At 43.8% G+C, this 15,882-nt stretch overlaps 1 protein-coding gene and 1 long non-coding RNA gene across 2 annotated transcripts in view; one reads left to right on the top strand and one right to left on the bottom strand.

Annotated features, from left to right (window-relative positions):
• Positions 1 to 14,050, top strand: part of LOC135102236 (solute carrier family 22 member 7-like) — a 35,072-nt gene extending 21,022 nt beyond the window's left edge. The window contains exons 5-13 of the mRNA XM_064007112.1: positions 682 to 785; positions 2,781 to 2,935; positions 6,791 to 6,959; positions 10,565 to 10,712; positions 11,015 to 11,091; positions 11,594 to 11,850; positions 12,361 to 12,545; positions 12,944 to 13,110; positions 13,828 to 14,050. Of these exons, the coding sequence (XP_063863182.1) occupies positions 682 to 785; positions 2,781 to 2,935; positions 6,791 to 6,959; positions 10,565 to 10,712; positions 11,015 to 11,091; positions 11,594 to 11,850; positions 12,361 to 12,545; positions 12,944 to 13,110; positions 13,828 to 13,867 (1,302 nt within the window). The 3' untranslated portion in view covers positions 13,868 to 14,050. The remainder of the gene's footprint in view (positions 1 to 681; positions 786 to 2,780; positions 2,936 to 6,790; positions 6,960 to 10,564; positions 10,713 to 11,014; positions 11,092 to 11,593; positions 11,851 to 12,360; positions 12,546 to 12,943; positions 13,111 to 13,827) is intronic.
• LOC135102237 (uncharacterized) lies at positions 12,286 to 13,081 on the bottom strand. Its single transcript, XR_010269596.1, has 2 exons — positions 12,926 to 13,081; positions 12,286 to 12,542 (listed from the first exon to the last, which is right to left on the bottom strand). It is a non-coding gene; the product is annotated as an uncharacterized LOC135102237 (long non-coding RNA).
• Positions 14,051 to 15,882: the final 1,832 nt, after the last annotated feature.

Here is a 15,882-nt window from a genome sequence, read left to right as displayed (position 1 = left end):
AGAGTTTTCCCAATAGTACTTGAATGTGGTTCAGTCATACGTGCTTATGACCGATGTAATTTGGATCTTTCAGTCATTAATTTTTTTGTCTGCATTATGTTTTACCACGTGTTGATATTTTTTTTTTTTTTTGTAATTGCCTTCTTTATGTTATTTCCTTTCATTGTATTTACCCTTCCTGTTCTTTTTGTAGCCCAATTTATGTACAGTCTCGGCCAAAAGTCTGTTTATAAGTAGTGTTCTTTTCCACTAATTTAAGCGGTTTGCCTTAATCGTAAGTTCTCTGATGTCTTATTAGTCACATTATAAAACCTGATAACTGATAGCTCCTAAGATCAAAGAAAACTTGTGTTAGTAGTCACATTACAAAACATGACAATTAATAGATTCTAAGGAGATCAGAGAAAACTTTAGACAAGGAAAAATTAAACAGTGGAAGTGAGGATGGTCGCGACTGCCCATAAATATGCAGCCAAAGAGATAATGATAACAACACTAATCAATGCAAAAGGACATCTGTTAAATATAAATAATCTCAAGTACACCTTCTCTCAGTAAACTGGCTAAACTGATTCAAGTTGCTGAAATAAAATAAAAAATGTAATTTCTAGTCAAATGGTTACCAGCGTGTCAATCTACTGCAGGGTATTCGTCTTCTTAGTGTGTCTCCGTGTCCCTCAGTTCGGCCTGGTGTGTGAGTACCGGTACCTGAGGGCGGCGCACCAGAGCATCTACATGGGCGGCATGATGGTAGGGGCGTGTCTCAATGGATTCCTGGCTGATCGGTGAGTGTGTGTGTGTGTGTGTGTGTGTGTGTGAGTATGTTTTCCGTTCTGTATCAGTGTGTGTGTGTGTTTGTGTGTGTGTGTGTGTGTGTGTGCATTTGAGTATGTTTCCTTTTCTGTATCCGTGTGTGTGTGTGTGTGTGTGTGTGTGTGTGTGTGTTTCTTCAGTGGTTACCCTTGCTGTGTCATATTGTATGGATGTATATTTCCTTTACTGTGTCTCCCTGAGTTCTGTATGTTTCCCTTATTTTTTCATTCTGCTGCTCCTTCTGTTCCTTCTATTCCTCTATTTCCTGTTTCATCTGTTAATTTTTCTCCCTCTATTTCTTCTATTCCTTGTTCTTCCGCTTCGTGTATTGCACAGTAACACCTTAAGCCTTCCTCCTCCTCCTTCCCTAGATACCAAAAATGCCATATACCTTTCAGCTGTGCATTATATGATTTCTTTTCTTTTGAGATACTTTGCAATCTAATTTTTGGGTATTGCCTCCGGTCTGCGTTCATAAGGGAATGACACCTTCAGTGCTCCCCGTCTCTCTCTCTCTCTCTCTCTCTCTCTCTCTCTCTCTCTCTCTCTCTCTCTCTCTCTCTCTCTCTCTCTCTCTCTCTCTCTCTCTATGCATTTATGTATGTTGCCGAAGTAGATTACTTTTGAAGAGAGAGAGAGAGAGAGAGAGAGAGAGAGAGAGAGAGAGAGAGAGAGAGAGAGAGAGAGAGAGAGAGAGAGAGGGGGAATGAGGAGGTAGGCAGGCAGGCAGGCAGGCAGAGAGACATTAACGTCACGTCTCTATGCATTGTCACCTCCTCCTCTTCCTCCTCCTGATATACGAGTACGAGTGAACTATATTCCATCTCAGGGATTTTGACGTCCCTTCAATGCCACCCCAGTCATCCGTGCTGTAATCTCAGGCCACACTTATCACACCTGTCAAACCTTGCGCCAGAATGTGAAAAACGTGTGTATGAGTGTGTGGTGCTTTGTCTGGGCCATCCTGTGTGGGACTGCCAGCCTGATGAATATGTAGATATCTTCATGGGACATCGAATGAAACTGCAAAAATCTGGACCATCAGATCGGATTAGATGGTGTTTTTAGGTCTCTCATATCTTTTGTTCTTTCTTGTGTGTGTGTGTGTGTGTGTGTGTGTGTGTGTGTGTGTGTGTGTGTGTGTGTGCGTGTGCGTGTGTGTGTTGCGTTGTGTTGTGTTGTGTTGTGGTGTGTGTGTGTGTGTGTGTGTGTGTGTGTGTGTGTGTGTGTGTGTGTGTGTGTGTGTGTGTGTGTGTAGGCCATATTCTAAAACCTCCGCACCTCAACTATACATTCAAAAGATTCTATAGTTGAAGTTAAACGGATTTTAAAAGATGTTTGTACGGTTGTAGTGACAGATTAACAAGATTTAAATGTTACCAGCAGAAAAAAAAAAAAAAACTCTTGAGAACCCGGATAATCTCAGTGGCCTTTGTGAATAGTCGTTGTGAGAGAGCAAAGTGATTATGAATGGAGGCTTATGTAATTTTTTTAGAGATTTTTTTTGTAGTTGTTTATCATTCAGTTCAGTTCTTCTCTTCCTTCTCTCACCCTTTTTTAGAGAGTCCCTTGTATTTGTTTATCTTCCGGTTCTAGTCTTCCTCCCTTTCCTAGCCTTGAGATTCTCTTCTAGCTGTTTATCTTCTAGTTTTAATCCTTCACTCTCTCCTATTTTTGTTGTTTTTATTGTTTTTAGAGATTCTCTTCTAGTTGTTTATCTTTTAGTTCTAGTCCTTCACCTAAGCTTTCCTAATTTTTTTTTTTTTTTTAGAGAGAGAGAGAGAGAGAGAGAGAGAGAGAGAGAGAGAGAGAGAGAGAGAGAGAGAGAGAGAGAGAGAGAGATTCTCTTCTAGTTTTTGTCCTTCTCCCTTTCCTCACCCTCTTTTTAAAGATTCCCTTCTAGTTGGTTATCTTTTCGTCCTAGCGCTCCTCCTTTCTCTCACGCTTCACTGCGTCCTCCTCGTCAGGTTTGGCCGCTGGACCATGATCGCCATCTCGACTGTCACCTACACAGTCCTCGCCCTCGGCTCCGCGTGGCTACCGTCAATGGGCACCCTGCTGGCCGCGCGCTTCCTGCTGGGCACTATGCACCCCACCTCCCTCATGACGGGCTACATTTTAGGTACGGTGCGAGGCGGAGGTACAGGATGACGTGCCTTGTGTGTGTGAGAGGATCATATTCTAAAAGGCTTCTACACCGCATCCCGACTACTTTCAAAAGGTTCTGATTGAAGTTACAAGGGTTTTTAGTGGTGTTATTGCTGCTCTAGTAACATATAAACATAATCTCTACATTATTAACTGGAGAAACACTCTTGATAACCCAGCTAATCATCTTTGTGGCCCTCGAAAGTAGTCGTGGTGAGAGAGCAAAACGTTTCAGAATACGGGTCAGAGAGGGAACACTGAAGTCCTGAACTGTGTCCCGATGTGTAAAGGGAAGGGAACATAACACGTGAGCTACATGTTTTTTTTTTTTTCTGCCGTACTGTGCAGTGTTCTTTTTTAGTCTATTTTTTAATGGGACTGTTTTGGAGAGAGAGAGAGAGAGAGAGAGAGAGAGAGAGAGAGAGAGAGAGAGAGAGAGAGAGAGAGAGTGTGGGGGGGAGATACGTTCCGTTTATATTCAGTTGCTAGCCAGACATGAATGGTACAGAATTACAGACGGGCGTTCACTGTGTAGGAGACCTGGGGCCGTACTTATAAATCTCTACTAAGGTGCCATCCTAGTTAGGAAGAGAACTTAACCCGCGAGACTTAAGCGCTAAGTGACCATCCTGGCAGGAGACACTGCTAACCGCTAACATGAGCGGGCGTTGTGTAATGTTTTTCGAGGAATCTCCCAAGGAACGGTTGAAAATGCGGAAAGATGACATCTAAAGTAAAAAACATATATATTTATCTAATGAGTTTTCAATAATCATCTGTTCATTTTAAGCTTGATAATTGAAGGTTTACTGTTTACCGCTAGGATGGGATCTTAAGGAGCGCGCTGGCTGCTATGCCATTTCGGTTGGTGTCTTAGCAGTAAGACGCATCTCTAAGACTTAAGATGCTGTTTCAAGGATTGAAGACTAGAGTTCCGCCATTTTGATGACTCAAGACGATGATTTTACGGTAAAAGGGCAACTTAGTGTTTATAAGTACGGGCCCTGGTGGCGCTGCTGTAGTGTGCAACTCGCAGGCTGACGGAATGCTGTGGCTTTTATCCTGACTCAACAGTGTCTCAGCAGGAGCGATTGCATCCTCTCCCTCGTAACCTTAGCTGGGGTACAATAACATAACCTCAGTATTGTGGTGTTAGCTTGAAGGCTGTATTGTCAATTCGGGTTCAGTGAGTCAGAATGTTGCAATATCCTTTATTCATATGGATTCCAGCCTGTTGAAAACGTTATCTATTGGACATCTATCCCAAAGAGATAATTAAGCCACGTAAATAATTCTAGCCGAAATATGAATCATTACCACAATACACAAATATGAAACATGTGAACCCGAAGTAACCCACAATATTTTTAACTTTTCTGACCTTTATCAACATTCACATTGTGGGTCCATATGACCTATCAGTTTGCGTCAGCCTCCTTCAGTCGGTCCGGTCGTCATACTGTCATACTGTGATTACTTCTCGCAAAAGGTACTTGAGGCTTCCATCACCAGAATCTCATGTGGTTAATATTTCTGGCCGGAACCATGCCAAGTCTGTTACTCCAACTAGCCAAAAACTCCTTCATTAATAGAAAGTGTCAAACTATTTCAAGATCTAACTCCCCTCTTGACATCTGGCATATAGCCAAAAACATCTCCAATAACTTTGCTTCTTCTTCTTTCCCTCCCTTATTTTGATCAGATGGCACCACTGTCATCTCATCTATCTTTAAAGCTAAACTATTCGCTCAAACCTTAGTTAAAAACTCTATCTTGGATGATTCAGAGCTTGTTCCTGCCTCTCCTTCATCCATTGACTATTTCATGCTATCTATTAAAATTCCTTGCAATGATGTTTTCCATGTCCTCGCTGGCCTAAACCCTCTGAAGGCTTATGGACCTGATGGGGTCCCTCCTATTGTTCTCCGAAACTGCGCCTCCGTGCTTGCACCTTGCCTAATCAAACTCTTTCATCTCTGTCTGTCAACATCTATCTTTTCTTCTTGCTGGAAGTTTGCCTATCTGTTCCTAAAAAAGGTGACCATTCTAATCCTTCAAACTACCGTCATATTGCTTTAATTTCCTGCCTTTCTAAAGTTTTTGAATCTATCCTCAACAGGAAGATTCTTAAACATCTATCATTTCACAATCTCCTATCTGATCGCTAGTATGATTTCCGTCAAGGCCACTCTACCGGTGGTCTTCTGGCTCTCCTTACTCAGTTTTGGTCATCCTCTTTTAAAGATTTTGCTGAAACTTTTGCTGTTACATTAGACATATCAAAAACTTTTGATAGAGTCTAGTACAAAGCTTTGATTTCCAAACTACCCCCCTACAGCTTCTATCCTTCTCTCTGTAACTTTATCTCAAGTTTCCTTTCTGACCGTTCTATTGCTACTGTGGTAGACGGACACTGTTCTCCTAAATCTATTAACAATGGTGTTTCTCAGGGTTCTGTCCTATCACACACTCTCTTCGTATTATTAATCAATGATCTTCTAAACGAACTTCTTGTCCTCTCCACTCCTACACTGATGATACCACCCTGCACTTTTCCACGTCTTTTTGTAGACGTTCAACCCTTCAGGAAATAAATAGTTCACGCAAGGAAGCCACAGGTCACCTGACTTCTGATCTCTCTAAAATTTCTGAATCGGCCAGAACAAACTTAGTATTGTTCAATACCTCAAAATCTCAATTCCTTCATCTGTCACCTCGACACAACCTTCCAGACAACTATCCCCTCTTCTTCAATGACACTCAACTGTCCCCCTCTTCTACACTGAACATCCTTGGTCTGTCCTTTACTTATAATCTAGACTGGAAACTTCACATCTCATCTATAGCTAAAACAGCTTCTATGAAGTTCGATGTTCTGAGACGTCTCTGCCAATTTTTCTCATCCTTCTAGCTGCTAACTTTGTACAAGGGCTTTATCCGTCCATGTATGGAGTATGCTTCACATCTCTGGGATGGGTTCCACTTATACCCTTCTTCTAGACAGGGTGAAATCAAAAGCTTTTCGTCTCATTAACTCTTGTTTAACTGACTGTCTTCAGCCTTTTTCTCATCGCCGCAATGCTGCATCTCTTGCTATCTTCTACCTCTATTTACATGCTAACTGCTCTTATGATCTTGCTAACTGCGTACCTCCCCTCCTCCCGCGCCCTCGCTGCACAAGACTTTCTTCTTTCTCTGAACCCTATTCTGTCCACCTTTCTAATACAATAGTTAGCTAGTATTCTCAATCATTTATCCGTTTCCCTGATAAACTCTGGAACTCCCTGCCTGCTTCTGTACTTCCACCTTCTTTTGACTTGAATTCCTTGAAGAGGGAGGTCTCAAGACACTTATCCTTCAATTTTTTATCACTGCTTTGGACCAGCATCTCAGTGGGCCTTTTTTATTGGATTTTCGTTACCCTTGCCCGGTGCCCATAAAAAAAAAAACTACTTGTCACATTGTTCAATGTAGCATGGGAAACTGGAGGATTACCCGAGGTGTGGAGAAAAACCATGATTCACCCTGTTTTCAAAAAAGGAGACAAAACTAACTGTTCTGTCTAAAGAGGTACTTGCTTTCAGATGTAAAAATCTATGAAAGAATCCTTGAAAAGAAACTACATAGTGCGGTGGAAGTTGTCCAAGACGAATCCCAGCACGGTTTTAGACTAGGATGTTGGACAAATGATTAATGGAAAAACTATAGGAATGGAACATCCAAAACCTCTTGATAGAGTGCCCTGGCGGGCGATCCGTCAGACCAGTTTAACCATGTGTTGGTTAAGAATACGAACCAAAGAGTCTCACAATGTTCTTCTTCGCCGCAGTGACAGAGATAACAGAGATCAAGAAGAGGTCGGTCATGGCCATGCTGTCCCTAAGTGCGTGGTCGGTGGGCGCTACCTTGTGGGGGCTGTGGGCTTACTTGGAGAGGAACTGGCGGTGGCTGCAGACTTACGTGTCTCTCTTCTGCCCGATTTTCCTCCCTGCCCTCATGTACGTTCCTGGATCCTGTTACTACCATTAGTGTGTGTGTGTGTGTGTGTGTGTGTGTGTGTGCTAATGTCTGATTCAGAAATCTACAGATGCGAATTATTGTGCGCATATTATGTTTATTTATTTTGCAGTTGTAGATGTGGATGTCATCATCTTAAGAGTAATGAATAAAAAGATCAGTTGATAAATAAATAAACAAGAAGGCAGATGTGGACGTGGAAGCTTCTCTACCGCTAACAATATTTTTTTTTTGTTAGTCTTGAGTATTGATGTGTGGCTTTGGCTTTCCTCTCCCTTCACTGACCATCCTGGTGAACTAGCCTACAACTTTGCTATCCTCCATGACCTAGAGCAATTGGTGCAACACCCTACTCGTATTCCTGACCGTCTTGGAGACTTTTTCCTGACCTCTAATCCTTCTGCTTATGCTGTCACCCTTTCTTCTCCGTTGGGCTCCTCTGATCACAATCTCATATCTTTATCTTGTTCTATCACTCCAATCCCTCCTCAGGATCCCCCTAAGCGAAGGTGCCTCTGGCGTTTTGCCTCTGCTAGTTGGGGGGACCTGAGGAGGTATTTTGCTGATTTTCCTTGGAATGACTACTGCTTCCGTGTCAGAGACCCGTCTTTGTGTGCTGAGCGCATAACAGAGGTGATAGTGTCTGGCATGAAGGCGTACATTCCTCACTCTTTTTCTCGTACTAAACCTTCTAAACCTTGGTTTAACACAGCTTGTTCTCGTGCTAGACATGATAGAGAGGTGACCCACAAAAGGTACTTAAGCCTTCCATCACCAGAATCTCATGCACTTTATATTTCTGCCCAGAACCATGCCAAGTCTGTTCTCCAACTAGCCAAAACCTCCTTCATTAACAGAAAATGTCAAAACCTTTCAAGATCTAACTCCCCTCGTGATTTCTGGCATCTAGCCAAAAATATCTCCAATAACTTTGCTTCTTCTTCTTTCCCTCCTCTACTTCAACCAGATGGCACCACTGGTATCACATCTATTTCTAAAGCTGAACTCTTTGCTCATACCTTTGCTAAAAACTCTACCTTGGACGATTCTGGGCTTGTTCCTCCCTCTCCTCCACCCTCTGACTACTTCATGCCACGTATTAAAATTCTTCGCAATGATGTTTCCCATGCCCTCGCTGGCCTAAACCCTCGGAAGGCTTATGGACCTGATGGGGTCCCTCCTATTGTTCTCCGAAACTGTGCCTCCGTGCTTGCACCTTGCCTAGTCAAACTCTTTCAGCTCTGTCTGTCAACATCTACCTTTCCTTCTTGCTGGAAGTTTGCCTACATTCAACCTGTTCCTAAAAAGGGTGACCGCTCTAATCCCTCAAATGATTCTGGGCTTGTTCCTCCCTCTCCTCCACCCTCTGACTACTTCATGCCACCTATTAAAATTCTTCGCAATGATGTTTTCCATGCCCTCGCTGGCCTAAACCCTCGGAAGGCTTATGCACCTGATGGGGTCCCTCCTATTGTTCTCCGAAACTGTGCCTCCGTGCTTGCACCTTGCCTAGTCAAACTCTTTCAGCTCTGTCTGTCAACATCTACCTTTCCTTCTTGCTGGAAGTTTGCCTACATTCAACCTGTTCCTAAAAAGGGTGACCGCTCTAATCCCTCAAACTACCTTCCTATTGCTTTAATTTCCTGCTTATCTAAAGTTTTTGAATCTATCCTCAACAGGAAGATTCTTAAACATCTATCACTTCACAACCTTCTATCTGATCGCCAGTATGGGTTCCGTCAAGGCCGCTCTCCTGGTGATCTTCTGGCTTTCCTTACTGAGTCTTGGTCATCCTCTTTTAGAGATTTTGGTGAAACTTTTGCTGTTGCCTTGGACATATCAAAAGCCTTTGATAGAGTCTGGCACAAAGCTTTGATTTCCAAACTACCCTCCTACGGTTTCTATTCTTCTCTCTGTAACTTCATCTCAAGTTTCCTTTCTGACCGTTCTATTGCTGCTGTGGTAGACAGTCACTGTTCTTCTCCTAAATCTATTAACAGTGGTGTTCCTCAGGGTTCTGTCCTGTCACCCACTCTCTTATTATTCATTAATGATCTTCTAAACCAAACTTCTTGTCCTATCCACTCCTATGCTGATGATACCACCCTGCACTTTTCCACGTCTTTTCGTAGACGTCCAACCCTTCAGGAGGTAAACATATCACGCAGGGAAGCCACAGAACGCCTGACTTCTGATCTTTCTAAAATTTCTGATTGGGGCAGAGCAAACTTGGTATTGTTCAATGCCTCAAAAACTCAATTCCTCCATCTATCAACTCGACACAACCTTCCAGACAACTATACCCTCTTCTTCAATGACACTCAACTGTCCCCCTCTTCTACACTGAACATCCTCAGTCTGTCCTTTACTTATAATCTGAACTGGAAACTTCACATCTCATCTCTAGCTAAAACAGCTTCTATGAAGTTAGGTGTTCTGAGACGTCTCCGCCAGTTTTTCTCATCCCCCCCCCAGGCTGCTAACTCTGTACAAGGGCCTTATCCGTCCATATATGGAGTATGCTTCACATGTATGGGAGGGTTCCACTCATACTGCTCTTCTAGACAGGGTTGAATCAAAAGCTTTTCGTCTCATCAACTCCTCTCCTCTAACTGACTGTCTTCAGCCTCTCTCTCACCGCCGCAATGTTGCATATCTAGCTGTCTTCTACCGCTATTTTCATGCTAACTATTCTTCTGATCTTGCTAACTGCATGCTTCCCCTCCTTCCACGGCCTCGCTGCACAAGACTTTCTTCTTTCTCTCAACCCTATTCTGTCCACCTCTCTAACGCAAGAGTTAACCAGTATTCTCAATCATTCATCCCTTTCTCTGGTAAACTCTGGAATTCCTTGCCTGCTTCTGTATTTCCACCTTCCTATGACTTGAATTCCTTCAAGAGGGAGGTTTCAAGACACTTATCCACCAATTTTTGAACACTGCTTTGACCCTTTTATGGGACTGGCATTTCAGTGGGCATTTTTTTTTTATTAGATTTTTGTTGCCCTTGGCCAGTATTCTTCCTACATAAAAAAAAAAAAAAAAGGGTGTAAATACGCATGTGTATGAGGGACAATACTTTAACTGTAAAATACTGATATCAGTTTTTATTTCACCTCACAGTATATTCCCTTTATTATGTGGATGAGGATATCTCATGCATCTCGTGTGTGTGTGTGTGTGTGTGTGTGTGTGTGTGTGTGGGGTGAGAAAGGGAGGTGCAGCTGTCTTTGGCCTTCCTTTGCCGCCTCCTCCTGTAAGAACATAAGAACATAGGAACATAAGAAAAGAGAAGCTGCAAGAAGCCATCAGGTCTACACGTGGCAGTCGCTGCCTATCCCTATTTCTACCTATCATCCTCATCCATAAATTCATCAAATCTTCTTTTAAACCCCCCTATTGATTCGGCATTAACAACCTGATTACTGAGTCTATTTCATTCGTCTACCACTCTGAGAACCAATTCCTTCTTATCTCTCTCTTAAATCTAAGTATATTAACCATGAATTCATTATTTCTTGTCCTGTTCCGTAGTTCTTTGTGCCTTTCCTTCGTTTCCTCCTGTAGCTCCTTCTCCTCCTGGCCAGATTCCTGAAGGAGTCGCCGCGGTGGCTGGCGGTGATGGGCCGCCACCAGGAGGCTCTATCGGTCCTGCAGGTGGCGGCGAAGATAAACGGCACCACGCTGCCGCCCACCGACAAGATGTTGAGGATCATGCAGGAGGTGCAGCAGCAGGTGAGAGGAGGAGCAGGGAGAGGAAAAGGAGAAAGCAATAAAGGAGGAAGGGAATATGGGGGCGGAGGAAAGAATGGGGATTACAGTTAAGGAAGCGAAGAGGAAGGAGAATGGAAAGTGTGATAGCAAGGATGGAAGGAGGTAAACGGAGAGGGAGAAGTGAGAGCTCTACCAAGGAGCAAAGGAACGCAAGTATGAGACACCAATTTTAGCTTTTCTTCTACCATCAAGTATCCATTTTGCTTTGATTTGCTGAGTTATTCCTACTTTTCTTTGCTTATTCACATATTCATATTTTTCAGAGCAAGAGCGAGGTAGAAGCTCGATCCAATGTGCCCATGGCCCGACGAGTTTTAGACCAGGTGACCATACTGTTCAGGTGAGTCGTTGCGTCCCCTCACCTGGGCGTGCAATAGTGGAGGGAGAGTCGATATCAGTCCACCTAATGCAAAAGTTAACCGGTATTCTCAGTATTTTATCCCTTTTATAGGTATACTCTGGAATCCGTTACTTGTCTCTGTATTTTTATATCTATGACTTGAACTTTTGAAGATGGAGGTTTCAAGACACTTTTCCTCATGAGATTGGATAACACTTTTGATTACTCTTTGAGGACTGACACTTTACTTCGATGAGTCTTTATTTTTGTTGCCTTGGCCTGTCATGTTTAGTGTCCTGTCAGAGTTTGATCTTCGGCCTCCTCTTCTCATGGCTTCCCTTTGTCTCAAAACACGATGTATCCACTGGTGCCACCTCTGCAATGCCTTGTGTTTGAAACCAATGAAGAGTTTTATCTAAAGGGAAGCCATAAGATATGAAATTGCCTTTTTTCACGTGCTCCCTCGTGTTAAGTGGTTTACCTGCTCCCTGTCCACCTGCAGAACCCGCAAGCTGCTCACCATCACCATTGTCACGTGCATCGGCTACTTTTCCGTCGCCATGGTTTACTTCGGCCTCCTCCTCGCAGCCACCACCTACGATGTGGACCCGTTCATGTATGTGGCCATCTCGGGGCTGGTGGAGATCCCGTCAAACCTTAACATCTTCGTGGTGGAGATCATCGGTCGCAAGAAGTCCGGCATGGGATGTTTTGGTCTGTGCGCCGTGACGCTGCTCCTCCAGCCACTTGTGCCAAACAGTGAGTGTGTGTGAGGGAGCTTCCTGGGCAGGGCAGACGTTGAGTGGCTGGACTGTTTGTGATTTACTTTGTGACTTGTATTGATGACTGTACACAAGGAACGGCTTTTATTCTTTCCATAGTGCAGATAACTGGTCTTTCATACCAAACATATACATACACAGGAGTCAACCAGAATTCTCAGTCTTTCATCGTTTTCACTTGTAAACTCAGGAATGCCCAGCCTGCTTTTGTGTTTCTTCTTGCCTATGAATTAAACTTTTCAGGAGTGAGATTTCAAGACACTTCTTCAGATAATAATGGACTGCCTTTGAACTGTCTTCTTTAGGATATGGCACCTTTAGTGGGCCCTTTTCTCACCAGTTTTGTTGCCCTTGGCCAGAGCACTTACTACATAGAAAAGAAAAAAAAAAAAGGACATAAATGAGACCACAGTTGCTGACTACTTGCTTCTTTCAAGATCAAAGTTCCTCCACTTCGGAACTGAAACCTTCCCTCCATCCCCACTAGGCCTCAAGTGGCTGTCCATAACATTGGTGATGATCGGGAAGCTCTCCTCCACCGCCGCCTTCAGCGTCATGTTCCTCTACACGTCTGAACTGTTCCCGACGGAGATCAGGACACAGGGCATGAGCGCCGGCATGATATCCTCCCGAATCGGCGCCTTCATCGCCCCATTCTTCATGAGTGCCCTGGTACGAAGAGAGAGAGAGAGAGAGAGAGAGAGAGAGAGAGAGAGAGAGAGAGAGAGAGAGGGAGAGAGAGAGAGAGTGATGTAAGAACCATTTTCTGAAACACTTCTGCACCGCACCTCCACTACATTAAAAAGGCTCTAGTTAAAGTTACACGGGTTGTTTAGGATGATTTTACAGTTCTAGTGACAGATTAACAAAATTTCTACATTACTAACAGGAGAAACATCTTGAGAACCCGGATAAACATATCTGTGGTCTTTAAAAATAGTTGAGGTGAGAGAGTAAATCGCTTCTGAATAAGGGACAAGTTTGCAACCACATCAACACTTCCACGAGCTGTTCCTTGAGTGTTTACTATGCTATTAAGTAACCACACTGACCTGAGCCACGTCCCACAGGAGCCAACACACCCGTGGGCCGTCTCCGTGGTGTTCGGTCTGGCCGCCGCCGTCGCCGCCGTATCCTTCGTGCCGCTGTGGGAGACCATGAACACCTGCCTGCCAGACACCGTGGCGCAGCTGGAGGAGATGGACGTGCACGGGAAAGTCAGGCCGTGCTTCTCTGAGTAAGGAAGGAAGAGAGATTTGTTACACTATCAATATCACCTTACACCACCAATATCACCATCATTGTCTCTTTCGTCTTTTAGTTTTCTTCTGTTGCTGGTACTGGTGCTGTTGCTGCTGTTATTGTTGTTGTTGTTGTTGTTGTTGTTGTTGTTGTTGGTGTTGTGTCTCAAGATCAAATGAAGTAGATAGTTTCATTAGACCATCCTAAGACCTCGAAACTCAACAGGAGCGACGGCTTACAATTCAACCATCTTGTGTGCGTGTGTGTGTGTGTGTGTGTGTGTGTGTGTGTGTGTGTGTGTGTGTGTTTGATACAAGAGACAGAAATTTGTGTTACACCATTTTCTGAATGATAAAAGGATTTAGTACAAGAAAATTGCCTTTATTATTTTAATTTCCTTGTGCCGGTGTTGGGACACACACCGCACCCCACACCCTTAGAGTGATGCGCTAGCACATCCTTTAGTTATTACCAGTGTCATTATCCTGCGCATTATCCTTCTGATGTGCTTTTTTTATTTTGATCATGACGCATTTCCTTATTCTGTTTTTGCCTACTCCACTTTTTTATCGTGCATTTTTGTTATTATATTTCCCACTTTATATTCGTTTAAGTGGCCATTGTATTGCTTACTTCCTCTATTCTTTCCTGTTATCCTTTGTTTTATGCTCTGACATTCACACGTCCTTGTTTTCTTTGTCTCCCCTTACAGGCAGGATGAGGTGAACACCAAAGATGTCACGTCTGTGTGACTGCGTTAATGACTTGAGGGAGTGTGGCGAGCGGTGGTGTCGTCATGCTTCGGTGCTACTCCGACGCTGCTCAAGCCACGGGTCGCTGGTGCATCAAGCCAAAGCCACGAATTACGGCCACTTTGGTTGTCTACTTTTTTTTTTTTTTTTTTTTGCAGTTGACAATAAATGTTAGTGATTTTATACATTATTTTAAAAACATAAGAACGCAAGGGAAACTCCAAGAAGCATTATGAAGAGGAGGCAGTAAGAACCTGCCGAAACGATAATTACTCCCAGTGAGTTCTAAAGCACTGGATCAGGGGATGCTGTGAACTTATCATTAAGCCCAGCTGTGACCTCACTGAACGTTTCCCTTTGTGTCTCACAACACAAGGGGGCAGTCACAGCCTGCCCTCTAAAGACAACTCTCTTCCTCCACGCAAAACTACAATCACCTGATAACACACACACCCTTCACTCAAAATTTCAAATTTCATGGCGACTCCTACACCATCCTCGGAGTCCCCATCTGGGGAGGGGACCACAAATGTCCCCAGGTCGGACTGCTCTTCTGACGACGATCCTAAGTGTCTTGACATCACCCCCCTCAACTTTTTCTTCATTAAATTCTGCAACATTCGAGGTCTAAGATCTAATTTTCAATCTGCAGAACACCACCTCTCCTCTTCTAAACCTCATCTTCTTTTCCTCACTGAAACTCAGGTGTCTGAGGCAACTGACAGTGGCCCTTTTTCTGTTCCCTCCTACTTTCTCTATCCTTATTTTCGATCCAAAGCTGGATGTTGCGTTTATGTGCGCAATGACTTAACCTGCTCTCGTGCCTACGCTCTTGAATCTTCCAAGTTTTCCCCCATCTGGCTACGACTACAGAGTCACTCTCAAACTAAATTTATCTGTGCTGTATATCTTTCACCTAACTCCTCTGACTACAAGAAATTCTTTGAGTACTTAACTTCCAAAGTGGAGCACATTCTGACTCTCTTCCTCTTTGCAGAGCTCTCCATTCTTGGAGACTTCAATGTTCACCACCAGCTTTGGCTTTCCTCTCCCTTCACTGATCATCCTGGTGAACTAGCCTTCAGCTTTGCTATCCTCCATGACCTAGAGCAATTGGTGCAGCACTCTACTCGTATTCCTGACCGTCTTGGAGATACGCCCAACATTGTTGACCTTTTCCTGACCTCTAATCCTTCTGCTTATGCTGTCACCCTCTCTCCTCCGTTGGGCTCCTCCGACCACAATCTCATATCTGTATCTTGTCCTATTGCTCCAATCCCTCCTCAGGGTCCCCTCTAGCGAAGGTGCCTCTGGAGCTTCGCCTCTGCTAGTTGGGGGAACCTGAGGAGGTATTTTGCTGATTTTCCTTGGAATGATTACTGCTTCCGTGTCAGAGACCCGTCTTTGTGTGCTGAGCGCATAACAGAGGTGATAGTGTCTGGCATGGAGGCGTACATTCCTCACTCTTTTTCTCGACCGAAACCTTCCAAACCTTGGTTCAACACAGCTTGTTCTCGTGCTATATATGATAAAGAGGTGGCCCACAAAAGGTACTTAAGCCTTCCATCACCAGAATCTCATGCACTTTATATTTCTGCCCGGAACCATGCGAAGTTTGTTCTCCAACTAGCCAAAAACTCCTTCATTAACAGAAAGTGTCAAAATCTTTCAAAATCTAACTCCCCTCGTGACTTCTGGCATCTAGCCAAAAATTTCCCAATAACTTTGCTTCTTCTTCTTTCCCTCCTTTATTTCAACCAGATGGCACCACTGCTATCACATCTATTTCTAAAGTTGAACTCTTCGCTCAAACCTTTGCTAAAAACTCTACCTTGGGCGATTTTGGGCTTGTTCCTCCCTCTCCTCCACCCTCTGACTACTTCACGGTACCTATTAAAATTCTTCGTAATGATGTTTTCCATGCCCTCGATGGCCTAAACCCTCGGAAGGCTTACGGACCTGATGGGGTTCCTCCTATTGTTCTCCGAAACTGTGCCTCTGTGCTTGCACCTTGC

This window comes from Scylla paramamosain, chromosome 7 (genome assembly GCF_035594125.1).
Source record: "Scylla paramamosain isolate STU-SP2022 chromosome 7, ASM3559412v1, whole genome shotgun sequence".
Classification (NCBI taxonomy): Eukaryota; Metazoa; Arthropoda; class Malacostraca; order Decapoda; family Portunidae; genus Scylla; species Scylla paramamosain.
This window is presented reverse-complemented; position numbering and strand designations above follow the sequence as displayed.